The 18,107-nt window shown below is 33.1% G+C and overlaps 2 protein-coding genes across 3 annotated transcripts in view; one reads left to right on the forward strand and one right to left on the reverse strand.

Moving 5' to 3' along the window:
- The window catches only part of LOC133325550 (uncharacterized), a 113,552-nt gene that overhangs the window by 92,168 nt on the left and 3,277 nt on the right, over nt 1-18,107 (forward strand). The gene's annotated exons all lie outside the window — the stretch shown is intronic.
- LOC133325553 (V-type proton ATPase catalytic subunit A) lies at nt 7,719-10,628 on the reverse strand. 2 transcript variants are annotated; one of them, XM_061534293.1, is made up of 4 exons: nt 10,499-10,622; nt 9,694-9,835; nt 7,917-9,592; nt 7,719-7,848 (listed from the first exon to the last, which is right to left on the reverse strand). In XM_061534293.1, exons 2-4 carry the CDS (start codon nt 9,767-9,769, stop codon nt 7,756-7,758), a joined length of 1,845 nt encoding a protein of 614 aa, XP_061390277.1. In that variant the 5' UTR covers nt 9,770-9,835; nt 10,499-10,622; the 3' UTR covers nt 7,719-7,755. The 2 variants fall into 2 exon arrangements, with proteins under 2 accessions (XP_061390277.1, XP_061390278.1); XM_061534294.1 differs by having other exon boundaries at nt 7,727-7,848; nt 10,495-10,628.

Below are 18,107 nucleotides of genomic sequence, written 5' to 3' on the forward strand. Positions count from 1 at the left end.
GGTAGTTATTATACAAATATGCTTCCTAATATTTTTTTCCATACTTTCAATTTCCCATCTCTGCAAAGCGATTTGTACCCTTCCATAAAATATCATACATTGTACGCCATCATCTTATATACATAGTTCACAATATACTATTCCAATTCATATCATTTACTTTGTTACTACACACACACACATCAAAAATAATATATATATATTTGAAAAGCAATCATGTGTACCATAAAATGCATTATTCAAAAATCCCTAAAAATATGCTTTACAGTTGAATTTTTTGTGTAATATTTTTATATCTATGACTGGCACTCAGTTTGTGTTGTGTGTGTCTCTCGTTGCTTGCTTGGGTGTCTGGCTGGTTGACTGGTACCCCATATGGTATTTCGAATGGAAAATGTTCCGGAAAATATTTTCTTATTTATTATTAAGTATTGACTAAATATTAAATTGAGGCAGAAAGTGTGTGTGTATGTTTTATTGTGTGCATAAAAAATGGCAAATAAAAGATAATTGGTTAAAATTTATGTGTGAACTATGTTGGGCTACTGATAATAGATAATATTTCATAAAAGAAAGGATTAGATTTTTGGGATTGAGGAGAGAATAAAAAAAATTGTATTCATTGATTTGCTTCCCTATTATCAGAACTGAGATAAATTGCGTTTGCATCGACGATAAATCGTAATTTTATAATGTTTCACTTTAAATTGGTTAACTTTTTATGAATTATTAGTATTTATTTTTTTATTCAAACATCACAAAACGTCAAAAATGTCAACATCGATATTGGAAAACACAAGGCCTATATAACAACGTTACCTAACAACGTTACCTATAATTCGACGGGGCGTACAGAAAAATTCAACTTCCCCACTTTTGTAAAATGTTGTGTACGGCCGTAGTACCCAAATACGTCGAATCCACATCTTCAAGCGATTAATACAAACCGCAAAACAAAGTTGAAAATTTATTAAATTAATCCATATATTTTATGTTCACATTCGATATTTCATATTTTCTGAATGTTTTGTTTTTTTTTTTTTCAACAAAAGAAAAATACAAAAAATACGTTCTGTCAAAGTTAAACATTTTCAACTTGAAATTTTATACGCTGGACGTATTTCGGTAACATTCATATAAATACATGTGTTCTACTTTTGTGGTGAAAAACGTCGAACGAGCTAGTCGAATTTTAGGTAAGGCTGTAAAATCCAACGAAGCGTACAAAAATATTCAACTTCCCCACTATATCGAAATGTTTTGTATTTTTGAAAAAACAAAAATACGTTCTGTCATAGTTGACTTTTTTCAACTTTGAAAATTCGTACGTCGACGTATTTCGGTAACATTCATATAAATGTGTTCTACTTTTGTGGTGAAAAACGTCGAACGAGCTAGTTGAATTTTAGGTAGGGCAGTAAGGTCGAAAAGTAAGCGAATTCATAAAACTTAGGTTTAACGTCATTTTTTTTTTTTTTTTGCCAAGGCGAAAACTAATTTATTGCCTTTAAATAAAAAACACAACACAATATATAATTTTATAAGAAAATTTAGTTGAAAATGTTCTTTAAAACCTTAAAATAGTCCAAATGTGCTTTAAAAAGACGATATAAATTAAAATTGAATTAAATATTGACAAAATATTAATATTTTGTTCTGACGTCTAATATAATTTTGTATGTATGTATGTATAGGTTTCAAAATATGATTTACTCAGCTGTGCTTACTGTCCGACCTTATATAGGTCCTGATTTATATTAGGCGAGTTTACTTGCGGCAATTTTTATCGTTCTCTTTTGAACTTGCTTCATTCGTCTATACAAGGCAATTCGATTTCAAAAATATTTGCTTTTTTGATAATGTTCTGGATTGGTATTTCAAATGACACTACAAACCAAGGTATATTAATAAGGTAACCGTATCAAGGCAGCTGATGGTAACATTATATGTCAAATATTATTTTGATTCGCCGTAGGAAAATACAAAATGCAAATTTCAAATTAAAATTTACTAAAATAGTTTTGAAATTAATTTTATGAAATATTTAACAACTTCTGAGCAATGTGGTACATTTGGAATGTCCACTGGTCTTACATTTTCTATGGAGCTTAACCCTGATTGTGCAAAAATCCCCGACAATAACTTATATTTGATTCTCTAGCAGCCACAACAAAATTCTAGTATAAGCAAACATTTTATATATATACCATATCGGACCAAATACAACCACATATTAGATATGATTAAGTTTTGGTTATTATTCACACAAAATCTAACATATTAATTATTAAAACATTCATGCTTATTAGTTGATCAGGTCCGCTTCAAATGTAACATTTTATGGATATATGGATTCGGGTCATAATTGTGGCCCTAAGAGCAACCAAACCTTTCATTACGAAAAACTGTGGGTGCTGCCTTTGACCAGAACCGAACCTAAATGAGAAATATCAGGACGATTGGTCCATAATTGCGGACAGAAGTATAGTGAACTGGTACACATGATTGATTGATTCAGCTGGTAGAGATATGACCAATCCGATATACGAAGTGGTGGGTATAGGGCTAACATTTCGTGGCGTTATAAACACATCTTCAGCGTGGACCACATATTGCATTTACAAATACGGATTTTAATTTTTATAATGATTTTCATTCATAAAATTATAATTTACTCAAATGAGAAGAATTTAAAAACAGAGTTAAAAGTAAAATAATATTTTTTGATACTTCAAAATACTGTGTTCTGATTGGTAGAAAACAATTTGCTTCAAAATTGATATATCAAAGCGAATTAATTGAAATTCGCTTTGTTTGCCGTTTTGACATATCATATTACCAATTTTCAATTTCTATTCCCCTTGCCTCTCTCTCCTTCAAACAATGACTTGCCGCAATTAAACTCGCCTAATATAAATTGGGACTAGGCCTTGGGAAAGCAATTATTATTTCAATGAATTTATTTCATTTATTTTAGTGCAAATAAAATTATTTGATACACACAGTTCCTGAATTCGTTAGAATTACTCGAGAGGATTTATCGGAAATATTTTATGCCTTCAAACTGTGATCTATGTTAAAAATTGCAGAAGTCCAAATTTATTAATTTTCAGCTAAATTTTGGCAATTTTGTGTGAGAGGTAGCAGAAAGAGTGGGCCGATATTGTCCATCTTCAAATTTGATTTAAGTTTGGTAGAAATAATACGATGTTCAATGTTTCAATGAAATCGTTTACTCCCTTCGAGAGTTATCGTCAGACACAGACAGACGAATTGACTCCAAATTGTCTGAAACGGATGGGGTCTAATAACCAATATTTCGAGGAGGCACATCTTTGTCGTATCAAAATGTATATACCCTCATTAGAAATAAGCATGAGGGTAGAAAAACGCCTTAAGTTGAGTCCAAAGCAAGCTTGACTAAGAAATTGATAACTCAATAAAGGAGCTTGCGCCTGAAAATATGCTATAAGATTTCATGAAAGTAGCGAAAAAAGTACCACAAGGAGTGAACTGATGGGTCGAATCTTTGGACATGATCTAGGTTTGGTAAAAGTGTAAGCGATGTGTAAAATTTCTGTCATATCGGTCATTCCATTCGTTTAATATTGAAGTTTTAATTATTGACAATTTTAACCTTTTGTGGGGGAGGTACTGGAAGGAATGCACCGATCACTCCCAACTTCCAACAATATTTAGGGTTGGTATAAATATTAGGCTGTGCATAGTTTCGTTCAAACTGGATAGTCCGTTCGCATTATATTACAAAATTAATTCTCGGCATACTTTTGACCATTTTCTATGGCAGGTACCAGAAATAATTTGATTTATATTTATATTTGAACGAAATTTTACTATGTTTAAAGTTTGAATGAAATTGGCTACTCCCTTCGAGAGTTATTGTGCGCACTAACTAGCCAGGCAGACACACACAGACAGACGGACGAACATTTGTAAATCGACTCCAAACTATCTGAAACGGAGTTGATCTAAAGAAACATGGGTTTTAATATAAAATATATCGATAAGGCACATTTTTGCTGTATCGAACTGTATATACCCTCATTAGAAATAAGGTTGAGTGTATAAAAAGGTCTTAAGTTGAGCGGGGCAGAAGTTTTTATACCATCCGCCATGAAGTGGACATTAAAAATATCCACATCGGGTCTTCCAAGAGAAAATTAATGCATATTAGTTTGGGGGAAAACAAACCCTTTATTTTTTCGGTAGATGGCTGTACTGATAGAGTTCTCGTGCATTCAGTTGTGAGTTACAGGGTGTTAAAAATGGAAGTGAACAAAGAGAAAGTTCGGTACATTTTGCAGTTTTTCTTTGACAAAAGGCGAAAATGCAAGCCAAGCGGTTAAAATTGTGAATTGTGTTTATGGTTCCGATACTGTAACAGCCAATTATTTGCAATTTTGGTTTCGTAGATTCCGTTCTGGAATTTTCGATGTTAAGTCGTCGAAAATATCGATAAAATCGGAGAAATTATCGAAGTTGACCGACAGCAGTCGTAACATCGCCCAGGAGCTAATAAACGACCATAAAACTTTTTTAAGCCATTTACAATTGACTACAATCCAACAGAACTACGCTATGCCACACACATCTACAGTGGCTCGTCAGAAACTTCGGGAGCTTGGCTGGGAAGTTTTAATGCATCCGCCTTACAGTCCGAACTTGGCACCGAGCGATTATCATTTTGTTCTTAGATTGCAACATTTTTTTAATGATAAACATTTTGATATCTTGGGTGGATTGTGAAAATCGACTACTAGAGTTTTTTTTTTTTTTTTTTTTTGCTAATATAGAGCAGGACTTCTATGAGAGAGGCATTATGAAGTTACCTTTAAAATGGCAACAAATCATACAACAAAACGGTGCATATTTGGCCAAAATAGGACATTCCGAAGCATGTTAAATGATGTCATATATTACATATAAATATAATGGCTTTATTTTCTTCCCCAACCTAAAAGGTCGTCATTCAGGTTGGGCTAGGATATTGAACATACCGAAAATGATGTGTGATGGGTAAAAATATGTCTGAAATTCTCAAAATACAGATTTGCCAAGCAATGGGAACCCAAAATACCAAATTACAGTCAAATTGTTTGAAAAAATGACCCAAACTCCTTAAAATATCGAAACTCCGCAAAATTACCTTATATGGGAGATAATATAAAGAGTTGACCAATATTGAATGCACTTTTGTACTCAATTAGAACTTCGTGTCAAAAATATCCAATATGCCTAATATTTGGGGTACCGTTATATGGGGACCAAAACATGGATCGATATATCCTATTTACAATACCAAACATCCTAGATGTGTGTGCAAATTTGCTGAGCCTTTTTTTAAATATTTCAATTTCTATCGTGATGTCTGAACACACTACATCGACTCAAATCGTCATTGTTATTAGTATCTCTTGAACCGAAATATTTTCGGATAAATTAAATAATTAAATTTCAATTTACGATCATACAAATTAATGAGGATATAATTTTAATGTCAGAAAAACTCTCTTGTTGGCAACTACTGTGATTGATTTTTCTTACTACTAAAGATGGACCATGTCTAGAGTAGATGTTCAATTCTCTCTATTTCCTCTTTGTCTTCACATAGAAAACATTAGTAAATTTAACTAACATCCCATTTGGAAAAATTATATCTAATGTTACAGAGATTGATATATACAATGATTTTTTTTTTCGAACAAAAGCGATAATTGTGTGCTACATTATTACTTACTGTAATTAATTAAATTAATTAAATCAAAATGTCTTTGACAAGTTCGGCTGTTTCCAAACAACTGAAAAGCACTACAATGTTCATTAAGTCCCTAAAAATGCATATACACAACATACCACTCCACCAATGTCCGACGCAGTGGAGTCTACGATCTAAATCGACCCGTGTCTCACTACGACAACAACTGTACCTTCCTCGAGGCTGCAAGCCACCCACAGGGTTTGCTGTTACAAATGATTACATTAAAATCTTCAAAGGGCAAGTCACTAACGTGATTGTCCTTGCACAGAATAGAATAACTTTCAATCGTACATCATTAGCCTGTCAGAGTTCCTATTTGTTTTATCCCCTTTGCACATTTTAAAGCCGGCCATAAACCGAATATCTAAAGGGTGGGCTATTGAGGATCGTGCCCAGAGTAGCCTGAGATGTGTATCGGAATATACCGGTCATAAGAATCAACCCACTTTAGTTTAAAAAAATTGTCTCACAAAATTTGTAGACCTTTGTAGTTCAGATCTGATTTCCTGCTTTTAAAAATAAAAGCAAAAGAGACCTAGAGATCTTGATATGTTTTTGATCAGAACATTGAAGCCAGCATTGATTGACAAAATCAGATTAATTAATTCTGAAACATTCGCATATCTTCCTTGAATAACACATTTAACTGTTAGTCATGTGTCCAAATTTTCCCTGCACACATATCTTATTGATGTCGAAACCGATACTAGTTTTGTCGTACTTTCATTGATAATTTTTTTCGGAAAAAAAGAAACATACGATAATCACCTACACGAAAATTCCGTTGCATTATCTTATTGCACATGACACCGGAAAATTGTGATAAATAAATTTAATATTTGTAAACTGAAAAAGCAAACACAAATATAACACAATCTAATGTAGACAAAATTATGACGACAGCCGGCATGGCTAGTGGTAAGACCTTTATATACACATCTACATATATAGCTGCTTATCAGAAGACCCCTATCTTTTTTCCAACTCACTGAGTTGCTATGTACACACAATGTTAATTTTCTTGAAAAAAAAATTAAAAGAAAACTATAAGCAAACAAACAACAATACCTATTTTTCTTTAACATCAATTGTTAACTCCATCCAACATTAATTAACACAAATGTATGAAATAATTAACATTAAAAGAAAATCATCAAAAAACAACAAATCACGTGATAAATTTGTCTCTCCCCCTACTCTAAATCAAGTTTCCGCTCTCATCAAACTATTTCAAATGATATGCGCCAACAGTTTTGGTATTAACTAGTTTTGATTTTTTATGTATATTTTTGTTTCCATTTTTTACAATAATAAATTTGTTTTTTTATTTTATTATTACTACATATTAAGAATACATATTTTTTGCACACAAAAAAAAACAAGAAAAAAATAATTATTATTAACATACATTTGTAAGTTATTGTTGTTGTTGTTGCCCAGTTGGTGTTGTTTACAACATATTAATTATAACAAAAAGAGAGGATAAAAATTAAAAAAAAAATGGAAAAATTACGGAAAAAAACAACAATAATAATATATAAACAATTTGTGGAATAGTTAGAACCTAGCTGCCTGCTGCATTTCTATATTTTCTCGTTTCGAAAATACAAATGTTTCTCCTAACCCCAACCATCTTCAAAAAACGAAAAAGAAAAATAACTGGAAGATGATTAAAGCTAATTTAGAAATAAAGCAGTAGGTCAACATTTTTACAATTAAACATAATTATTAAGATAATAATAATAAAGAGGACGACTTTTTTAACAAAGTTAACAAGTACTGCAATGTTAAGTAAGATTTCTGGTGGTGGTGGTGTTTACAACAATTTTGGAATACTGAGGATGAATGTGATTTAATAGTTCCACAGCCACAAGAAGAAGAGGAAGAGGGGGAATCATCATCATCATACACATCAAAAGACTAGTGGTGTGGAAGTGGTGGGGGTCTTAACGGCTACACTCCAATGATGACATCTCTTAGTCTTCCAAATTTCTGAAGGCTTGTTGCAAATCTTCGTGCAATTGTTCAAAGTCGGCCTTGATCTTAGCTTCACCATCCTTAACGGGGTCCTATAAAAACAAAGAATTTTTTATTAGAAAAATGCAATTTATTTCGTAGTATTTTTTTTTTAACTCACCTTGAATTTCATCGAAGACAATTGGTACATAATGTTACCCATAGCCTCACGGATCACATTCCATGTGATCTTGTTCTCTGATTGGGCGGTGGATTCAACCGAGTGACGGGCCATATCGTAGAAGGCAATGATGTTCTTCAACATACCCACAGTCTTGTAGAAGGGGCAGAATCTGTCATAGGATGAGTACGAGTTCTGTTGCAAGAAATCGTCCTTCAACAACTTGGCAACTTCCAAGGTGATCTTATCGGTTTCAGCCAACGAGGCCTTACCGACCAATTGTACGATTTCGGACAAATCTTCTTCTTCTTGCAAGATTTCCTTGACCTTGGTACGCAATGGCACGAATTCGGGGAAGTTCTTGTCATAGAAATCATCCAAAGCACGCATGTATTTCGAGTAGGAAATCAACCAATTGATGGAGGGGAAATGTTTGCGTTGAGCCAATTTCTTGTCCAAACCCCAGAACACTTGGACAATACCCAAAGTGGCAGAAGTAACGGGATCAGAGAAATCACCACCAGGTGGAGATACAGCACCGACAATGGAGACGGAACCTTCACGTTCGGGGTTACCCAAACACTTGACGCGACCGGCACGTTCGTAGAAGGAGGCCAAACGGGCACCCAAGTAGGCTGGGTAGCCAGAATCGGCAGGCATTTCAGCCAAACGACCAGAAATTTCACGAAGAGCTTCGGCCCAACGGGAGGTGGAATCAGCCATCATAGATACGTTGTAACCCATATCACGGAAGTATTCGGACAAGGTGATACCAGTGTAGATGGAGGCTTCACGAGCAGCGACAGGCATGTTGGAGGTGTTGGCAACCAAGGCGGTACGTTTCATGATAGATTCAGTGACACCATCGATTTCAACGGACAATTCAGGGAAGTCACCCAATACTTCAGCCATTTCGTTACCACGTTCACCGCAACCGACGTAGATAATGACATCGGAGTTGGAGTATTTGGACAAGGCTTGTGAGATGACAGTTTTACCGCAACCGAAAGCACCGGGAATGGCAGTGGTACCACCTTGAACACAAGGGAACAACGAATCCAAGACACGTTGACCGGTCAACAAGGGGTGATTGGCGGGCAATTTCTCAGCAACGGGACGAGGTTGACGTACGGGCCAAACTTGCAACATAGTGTGTTTGGTGACCTCACCATCGAATTCGGTTTCCAAGACAACATCATCGACATGATAGTTGCCAGCGGGGGCAATGTAGCGAACAGTACCCTTGGAACGGGGACCGACAATCATTTTGTGCTTGACCAAGGTGTTTTCATGGACCAAACCGTACAAATCACCACCGGTGATGTGTGAGCCAACCTTAACATTGAGGGGATTGAATTCCCAGCTGGTGGTACGAGACAAACAGGGTACATTGACACCCTTAGGAATGTAAATGGAGCTGGTTAATTCGTTGATGTCTTTCAGGGGACGCTGGATACCGTCAAAAATGCTGCCCATAATACCGGGACCCAATTCAACGGACAAGGGCTTGCCAGTACGCAAGACGGGATCACCGACAGTTACACCAGAGGTTTCTTCGTATACCTGGATGGTGGCCATGTCACCTTCCAAACGGATAATTTCACCGACCAATTCATAGTAGCCTACACGTACCAATTCGTACATAGCAGAGCCAGACATGCATTCGGCAGTGACGACTGTAAAGAGAAGATAAGGAAGAAGCAAACAGAGAAATAAATTACATTGTCCAAGGATCATGGGCAACAGATCAGTGTGTGCCACCAGGGATTATACCCACCAGGACCGGAGACAGCATAGACGCGGCCATATCTGGACTCACGTTCCTCATCATCGAAACGCTTCAAGTTGGACATGTTTGTTGGTGGTGTGGAGTTACAAGTGTGAGCTCTTACTTAATAATAGAAAATGGAATGATTAATCTAAAAGGAGGGGGAGGAAGGAGAGAACGAAAAAAACAAGACAATTAAAATCCGAATCGAAATTATTTTCAACATATAGGCAATAATAAGAATTAACGCGTATTTTATTTTAATTTCAATTACAAACAAGCAAATAATAATCTTCGGGTTTTTTCACGCCTGCAAAAACTTGAAAACTTTTTTTTCTTCAGTTCGTCTCTTGTCAGCTGACTTTGCGTTTTAGGAGGTCACTTGATAAATCACACATTCATATGAAACTTTTTTGCTTGTTCTTCTTCTCGCCCGTCGTTGTGTTTGTGTGTGCGTGAGTGTGTTTTGTTCGGACATTGTTGTTGTTGCTTGCCTTTGCAACTTTCCAGTATTTTTTTTAAATGGGTGCTTTTTTTCCTCCATCGGTTTTCGCTTCGTTGAAAAATTCCATTACATTTATTCGTTCGTTCGCTCGTTCTTTCATTCTTGCGGAATTTTCATGTTTTCAAGTTTTTGCATTGCATGGTTGTTTTTCTTTTGCTTTTTTCGATTATTTCTTTTAATTTTCCAGTTTACTTTGTCCAAATAGCTCAGACGATATCGTTTATTTGCTTATTTTTTCTTTTATTTTTCCACTTTCGATAAAATAAAAAAAAAAATAAAATAACGAGAGCCGACAAGATTATTACCAACAGGTTTCTTCTGCGCCACACCGAACTACGACGATCAACGAAATAATGACATTACTACGTATGTAGCTCGACTGCAACGTCTGGTGGAAAAGCTTTTATTTCACGTGACATTTGGAAGTTCGGAGTTACTTTCCAATTAAACATCACTGGAAATGTGTTGTGGTTACTTTTTGTGTGTTGATTACTTAGTTAGTGTTGCCATATCGCGGCATTGTTTACACATGGTTGTCATGTGAAGCACACAGGGATGTGATATGTGGAAAATATATATGTGTTTTTAATAAATATAATTATTTTAATGCATATAGCTGTTATAAAAAGAATCGAGTGGTGTCTTAAAGATGTTTCAAGCAAACATTTTATTGTTGATTTCGATTAATTTTCCTTATGATTTCATTCGAAATTTAAATATAAATTATTAAATTTACAATTTGCATTTCTGCATTTTGTTTAAATTAATTTAAATATCGAAGTTGAATTACAATAAATATAATACAATTTCGAATTGCAAATAAAGAAATGTATATTAATATAATTCGAATAACAAAATGTATAGTTCACAAAGATTTTTCATGATGTGTTTATAGATATAAATCCACGTTATATATCGGGATTTTCTGCACATTGAAGATTTTAGTCATATTTTTTTCGAATGAATTGTATTCGGTGTCTTTAAACATTTCAATTTTTAGTAGATATATATTTGTTTGGCACCAACTAAGCGAAAACGTCCGATTTTAATTTAATTTAACGAATTTCATGTTCTGATAACCAAGCTAATATAGTCGTTTACGTTACAAAAATCATTTAACCTAAACTACACTATCACTTATATTGAATTGTAAAAATAGAATAAAACCAGGGAGCGGGGCTGCATAGTCCGACGGAGCCGACCATATGATACCCTACACAACTTCCACGAAAATCTAACTTTCTGTGGTTATATATTCTAAGTTTTGGTCCACTTCATCCCAAAATTATTTTCTGTTCATCATCGAAAATTATAGTCTTTGTCCTTGACCACAGCTGTAATCTCATGGAAAAATTTAAAGCGATCAGCGTTATATTTCCGCCCTCTAGTGTGGTAATGGGTCACTAAATAATATCTTAGTACGTAAGCACCTGTAAATATTTAAGTGTAACTCCCACATCTGAGTACGTACGACCATATAATTGGTATCAATTTAAAGGTCAACCACTCCTCTTGGATATACTATCAACTTATCGGGTATATGGCCTTCAGGGGTAAATGTATACGCCATTTGATCCGCAAAATATATTGACTTTCGAGGAAATAGCTAGGGGAACTAATGTTAAAACAATAAAAACACGAATTAAAATTGGTCAATAGCATACATTTTGTAATGCAATCGGAAAAGGCAAGGATTCTTATATTGTTAAGATGGATTAGGTGACGATATATTGAAAATCGATCTTTATGAAACTGAATAAAAAGTTTATTTTGCGTTATCTGTGCTATTTATTAAAAAGTACTTTTTGTAGTACCTTCCCCTTTTTCATTTTCTATATAGTCCGAATGTTGTCTATTAATATGTCCTTTTGCCGGACTATAAAGACGAACTCTTGGCTACCTATCAAGGTGGCGTATTGACTTTCTACATACAGTATAGAAAACAGACATATTGACCGTCTATAAAGTCAATCTATTGGGCGTCTATAAAGACGACGTATTGGTCGTTTATGAAGACGACCTATTGTCCTTCAATAACCTATTGTACGACCATTAAGTCGAATATTGCTATTGATAGGGGCATATTTGCCTTCTGGCTTATAATACAATTAAAAAGCAATCATTTCTTTAAAACATTTAAATTGTTTTATTAAAAAAATTAAAACATAGTTTTTTATCCAGGTAAAACAATTGACAATTACAGTACGCTTACATTTAACCGGATTTCGTTAAACCAGTGGGTTTCAATTGTCATTTCCTTTGTATATATGTCAAATAAATCCTCATAATGTAGATTAACCCGGAAAAAAGTTCTAATGTACAAGGAGTTTTAGCTCCTTATTTAGACCTTGCTCGACATAATTTATGATTCCCATATTTATTTTAAATTTAAATACTACAATCCTAAAACCCACCATTTTATGTTTATATTTAAACTTTTCTAGTTAAAAAGACATTTCCTACAATTTCCTGAATCCGCCAATAAACATTTTATAATTTGAATACTATTAACTTCCATATATATTGTATATAAGCAATTTCCTACGTAAGTTGTCTTAAAAAAAATCAACTATTTCATTAAATATATTTTTGATATATGACTTATTTTAGTAATATGTAATTGTATGTCTTTTCTGCAAGAATGTAAAAATATTTTATACTTATATTTATAACCATTTTTCCTATATGATATCGAAAAAAATAACAAAACTTAGTATATTCTTGCAGTTCCATATGCTCAGAAGTCAGCCAAATAATAGATATAGGGCTCATTATTCATTAAAAATGCACAATTTATTATCAGTATAATAATAATTTTCTGATTATTTGCCATTTTTTATTTTCCAATTATTTGCAATGTGAACTATTTAATGTAATTTCATTCCTTGCGAAATACGGGTATTTTCTATATTAAAAAATTTCCAATTACTTTTCTCTATAGAATAACCACTTCCATTACTGTAAAAATTATGTATGGCAACTCTTTTTATAATATTACTATCAAGATTCGACTGGAATATTAAGGAATCTCATGTGATATGGCAATATTTATTGGAATAAAATGCATGATCTAAGCGAAGCTTTTAAAACTTTTACTGGCTGATTTATACACTTAGAGAAAAAAACAACAGACAATTAAATTATATAAGAACAACAAACAAAACAAGTGTCCGTTGTATGCAGTCGTCCGACAATTGATGGGGGAGAGGGGTTTATAAATTAGGCAAATAGTAAACGAACGAATAATGACGATAAAAACAACAACTGCGGAACGAAATAACATTTGAAACTATTTCTTTACATTTGACACACATGCTAGCTAGGTAGTGTAAGCATTTATTTGGTTTATTTATTTTTGTTACTAATATTTTTGTTGTGTTTTTTATTTTATTTTTATTTAGGTCTCCATTTATTTGTTAACTTACAACTACCCATATATTGTTTTTGGTTTTTATTAGTGGATCACATCTGGGCGTGAAATCTTTTTAAATTGGAATGTAGACGGGTGGGACAAGCCTCAGAACATTGTAAAGAAAATGCCATAAATTTTACTTGTTTATTATTTGTTTTGTTAGTTTTTTTATGATTTTCTTTTTTTTAGTTTGCAAAAATCACAACTTCTGCCATTTTAGTTTGTTGTGCTTATGTATAGTTTTTCAATTTATTCTGTTGGGAATTCCGCATCGTATGAAGGGGTTTATTAATTTAAGGAAATACAAATAAATGTTTTTCTTTTAGATCACATGAATGAATGATTAACGATGTGCTGCTGATCTTCAATAATATCCCTTCAATAATGGAATTGTTGAGTCTAAATATATTTCTTAATTAACTTAACTTCGTTCGTTTATTTAATAATGTGTATAAATTATTACAAAATGTTGTTCGTTTACCTAAAAGTACAGTAAAAGAGAGTGAATTGAGAGAGAGAGAGAGCAGATTTGACAGTTGTGTTACTGAGTATTTGCAAATTCTTACAAGGAAAATTTACTCGGTAAGAATTTTCTTGTACCATCAGCTGATATGTAATCAGCTGTTTCGTTACGTTTTGTAAACAAAAAAACAAAATTTTTCTCATGCAAATTTATTGTTTGTGAATTTTATTTTGATTTTGTAACATCAAACATTAAAATGGATTATAAAACTTCTGCTTTTTGCTTGCGCCAATTTGTTTGTTGTTTTAATCAGCTGTATCAATAAAATCTTTTTACTGGATGTTGTTCGTTTCCTTTTGCAATTTTTTCTCTTAACCCTTCGGCCAACAACCAAAAAAAGTATACGTAGATCAATAACCGTGGTACATTTGTACCCATCCAAAGATAGCTCTGTAACTCATTAAAAAAATTAAACTATCGTGAGGTTCTTTGTTTTAAATTAGTCTATACGGATCTGATCTAGATGTAGGAACTCAAAATTATATATACATTAAAATAATATATATATATATATATAATATAGATTATAAGCATGGATTTAACCATGCTTAAATTATAATCTATCTAAAACAATCATAGTAAATTCGTTAAAGCTTTCGAATGGGTTAAGCTTTTTTAGTTATTTTTTTATTGGGATCTTATTTAGGTGTTCCTCAACCCCTCTGCAAATTTTTGTGGCCCTAGACAACATGGGGTCATCAGGGCGACTCGTGGAAATCAGAAACTATCTTGGTTTTGCTTTGGTATACTGTATGTCATGCTATAAAGAGGACCTGTAGGCCGTCTATGAATATGACCTATTGGTTGTCTATAAAGACAACCTATTGGCGGTATATGAAGACAACCTATTGGTGGTCTATAAAGACAATCTATTAGTCGTCTAAAAGGACGACCTATTGACCTTCTAAAAAAAGTACCTATTGACCGTCAATCTAGAATACATATTTGACTTCAATAAATACGACCTTTTGGACGTCTATAAGTACGACTTATTGCAGTCAATAAAATGATATATTAGCCGTATATAAAGACGTACTATATGCGACCTATAGACAGTTTGTAAAGACCACCTGTAGACTAAAAATAAAGATGCCATCGATGCCAAAATATTAAAAAGATTTCGGTGGTCTTGAATATGTTTATAAGACCGTGCGGCGGATCTTCCTAGACGAGACAAATCGTGAATGAAGCACTTCGAAGCAAATGTCCGCCTATTTTTATGACAAAACTCGTTGTGTAATGTCTAATTTGTTTGAACAACGTATGACTGTCAATTATTTGTTTTCAAAAGTCTTCGGAGAAATTCGAAAAACGAACAAGAGAAGACACATTTGAATTTTCTCATCGTTATTACACCGCTCCCAACTTGTGGCCGCCCATTATATTACAAATCTACAATGACTTTGCAAACTTCTCCAAAAAAATAGTAAATAAACTTTTTTTGAAAATGTGTTTAGTTGCTACAATTTCATAAATTTATGTTAAATCTCCACAACTAAAAAGGACAAAAAACGGAACGAATGCTTGCAACAACTATCAAATCCATAGTTTATAGTTTTTGGCAAAGTCGCATAGCTTGGGAACTTCTCATTACAAAGTGGCAAACATTTATTGCAGACATTGTTTCAGAATATTTTGTTTTCCCCCTTTTTGTAGCTTTTTTATTTGGATACAAATTAAAATTTTGAATTGTTGCTTAAAACTACTACAACTACTATACATCCTGGCATATCCTCAGGCCTCTCTCACTCTAGTTGTTTAGTAGAACTTAAACCCTTCTTTTGTATGCAATGCAAATAATACTATACATATATATGTACATATTAAAAACTTATAAGTGTGATATACTTAACAGGATATAGCGTACGATAGCCTGGATTGTTGTTAAATGGAAATGAGCATCATTTCCCTGTGTGCACAAACTCACGCTAGCTAGGAAACCGGAAGTTAGGTTATGAACATGAGAAACTTTTTAAATTAGTTTTTTTGTTGCTGACGCCGATTTTTTTCTTTTTGTTTCTGCGAAATGTTGTATATGTACTAAAAAGTACACATAATTTCATACAATTTGTTATTACTATTGCAGTATTGCAATGACAATTGTTGTTTATCTCGTATTTTTTGTTTTCTTGGAATTTGTAAAACAATTATTTATTATCCTTCAAGGAATGTGAATACTATGAATGCAAACAAAGTGACACTAATGAAATCTTGTTGTTTTTTCATTAGATTACAAAATTTATAGAGATTAAAATATATATATAGGCAGGATGTGAATGGATACGCAAGAGGTAATAGTATTTGAAGTGATACATAAGTATCTCAATAATGGTATTTCGGTGTATACATTGGTATGTCTCAAGTATATTTTTTAATTATCCGACATACTGGATTTCTGAGTCTATAAATAACTATTAAAGACAATATTGATTATAAATGTTTAAAAAATATCAGTATTTTGCCTTCAATTGAAAAAACGCGTCATCCCTTTGGTAGGGTAATTTGTTACTGAATCAGAACCCACAATTGGTTTTTTCTTTTACTCAATAATATGTACAAATTGTTACTGGATATTGTTCGTTTAAGCAAAAGTCCTGTAAAAGAGAGGGAATTGAGAGAGAAAATTTGACAGTTGTGTTACTGAGTATTTGCAAATTCTTACTAGTAAAAGGCTTAAGTTGAGATTAGGGGCTCATCTCCGATTTTTCTCGTCTCCTGATCACGAAAATATATTATATTAATGTGGGAAACCCATATTTCCCGAGATATGGACCTCTAAAGTTCCGGAATTCATATAATAACTTTGACATTTATGGGCCGATAATGGTAATAATGACGGATATTTGGGGACATATGTTTATTAAAAGAAAATTTCAATCGCATAGCCGAATTTTCTATCTGTCCATAGGAGAAAGCCTTAAATCCCCGACCGAAGGCCGGCTATATAAAAAACATTTTGGTATAAAGGAAATTTTAATCGCGTAGCCAATTTTTCCACCTGCCCATAGGAGAAAGTTTTAAATCCCCGGCCGAAGGCCGGCTATCTAGAACAAAGGAGAAAGTCTTAAATCCCCGGCCGTAGACCGGCTTTTTTGGATAATTTTAAATTAAGACGAATTTAAGTGAAAATATAATGTGTACGCTTTACAATCATACCAATATTACCTTCATCGATTCATAAATAACGAAGTTATGAGCATAGGAATTTCGGAACTTCAGAGGTCCATATCCCGGAAATTATGGACTTCCTCCATGAAAGTCATATATTTTCGTGATCAGGGAGTCTACCTGTGATAAAATTTTCAGAAAAATACGAGATGAGCCCCTAAACTCAACTTGTTTCAATTAGCTGTTTTGTTATATTTTGTAAACAAACAACAAAATTGAATTCAAGCAAATTGATTGTTTTGTGAATTTTATATGGATAAACAATTATTCACAATTTAAGTCATGAAATTACAGTCAGTTCGGTTATCGCTTTCCAGATCTTAAAAATACCGAAAATCTCTAAAAATTACAGAATAAAGTTTTATAAATATCACCAACTGAGTTGTAAAGTTTTTTTTTTATTTTTGACCAATATTTTAAATATTTTTTTTATATTTTGTTTTTGCGAAATAGTCAGGCTGAATCCCAGTTTGTTGTTTTTATAAAAAAAATAATAATAAATAGGTGATGAGGATCAGTGGCGTGATCCGAAACTATAGTCTTCCCTACCTTACCGCTCGGCAAACAATGCCATACATTTCCCACTAATAAATAGTTGTTTTTTATAATAACAAAAAAATGGGATTCAGCCTGACTATTTTACAAAAACAAAATAAAAATGGTATCTCAAATAAACCGCCAACACTACTATTTTTTTATATTTAAGATAATAGTGCCTATAAATTCACAATTCTAATATTTACTTAAATATTCTTATTAGGGTTTTTATTTTCAATTAATAAAAAAATGTAATTTCCTAAAGATGTTCAACAACT

This window comes from Musca vetustissima, unplaced genomic scaffold (assembly GCF_032173495.1).
Source record: "Musca vetustissima isolate MV318-11 ecotype Yass unplaced genomic scaffold, APGP_CSIRO_Mvet_v1 utg37601, whole genome shotgun sequence".
Taxonomy (NCBI): Eukaryota; Metazoa; Arthropoda; class Insecta; order Diptera; family Muscidae; genus Musca; species Musca vetustissima.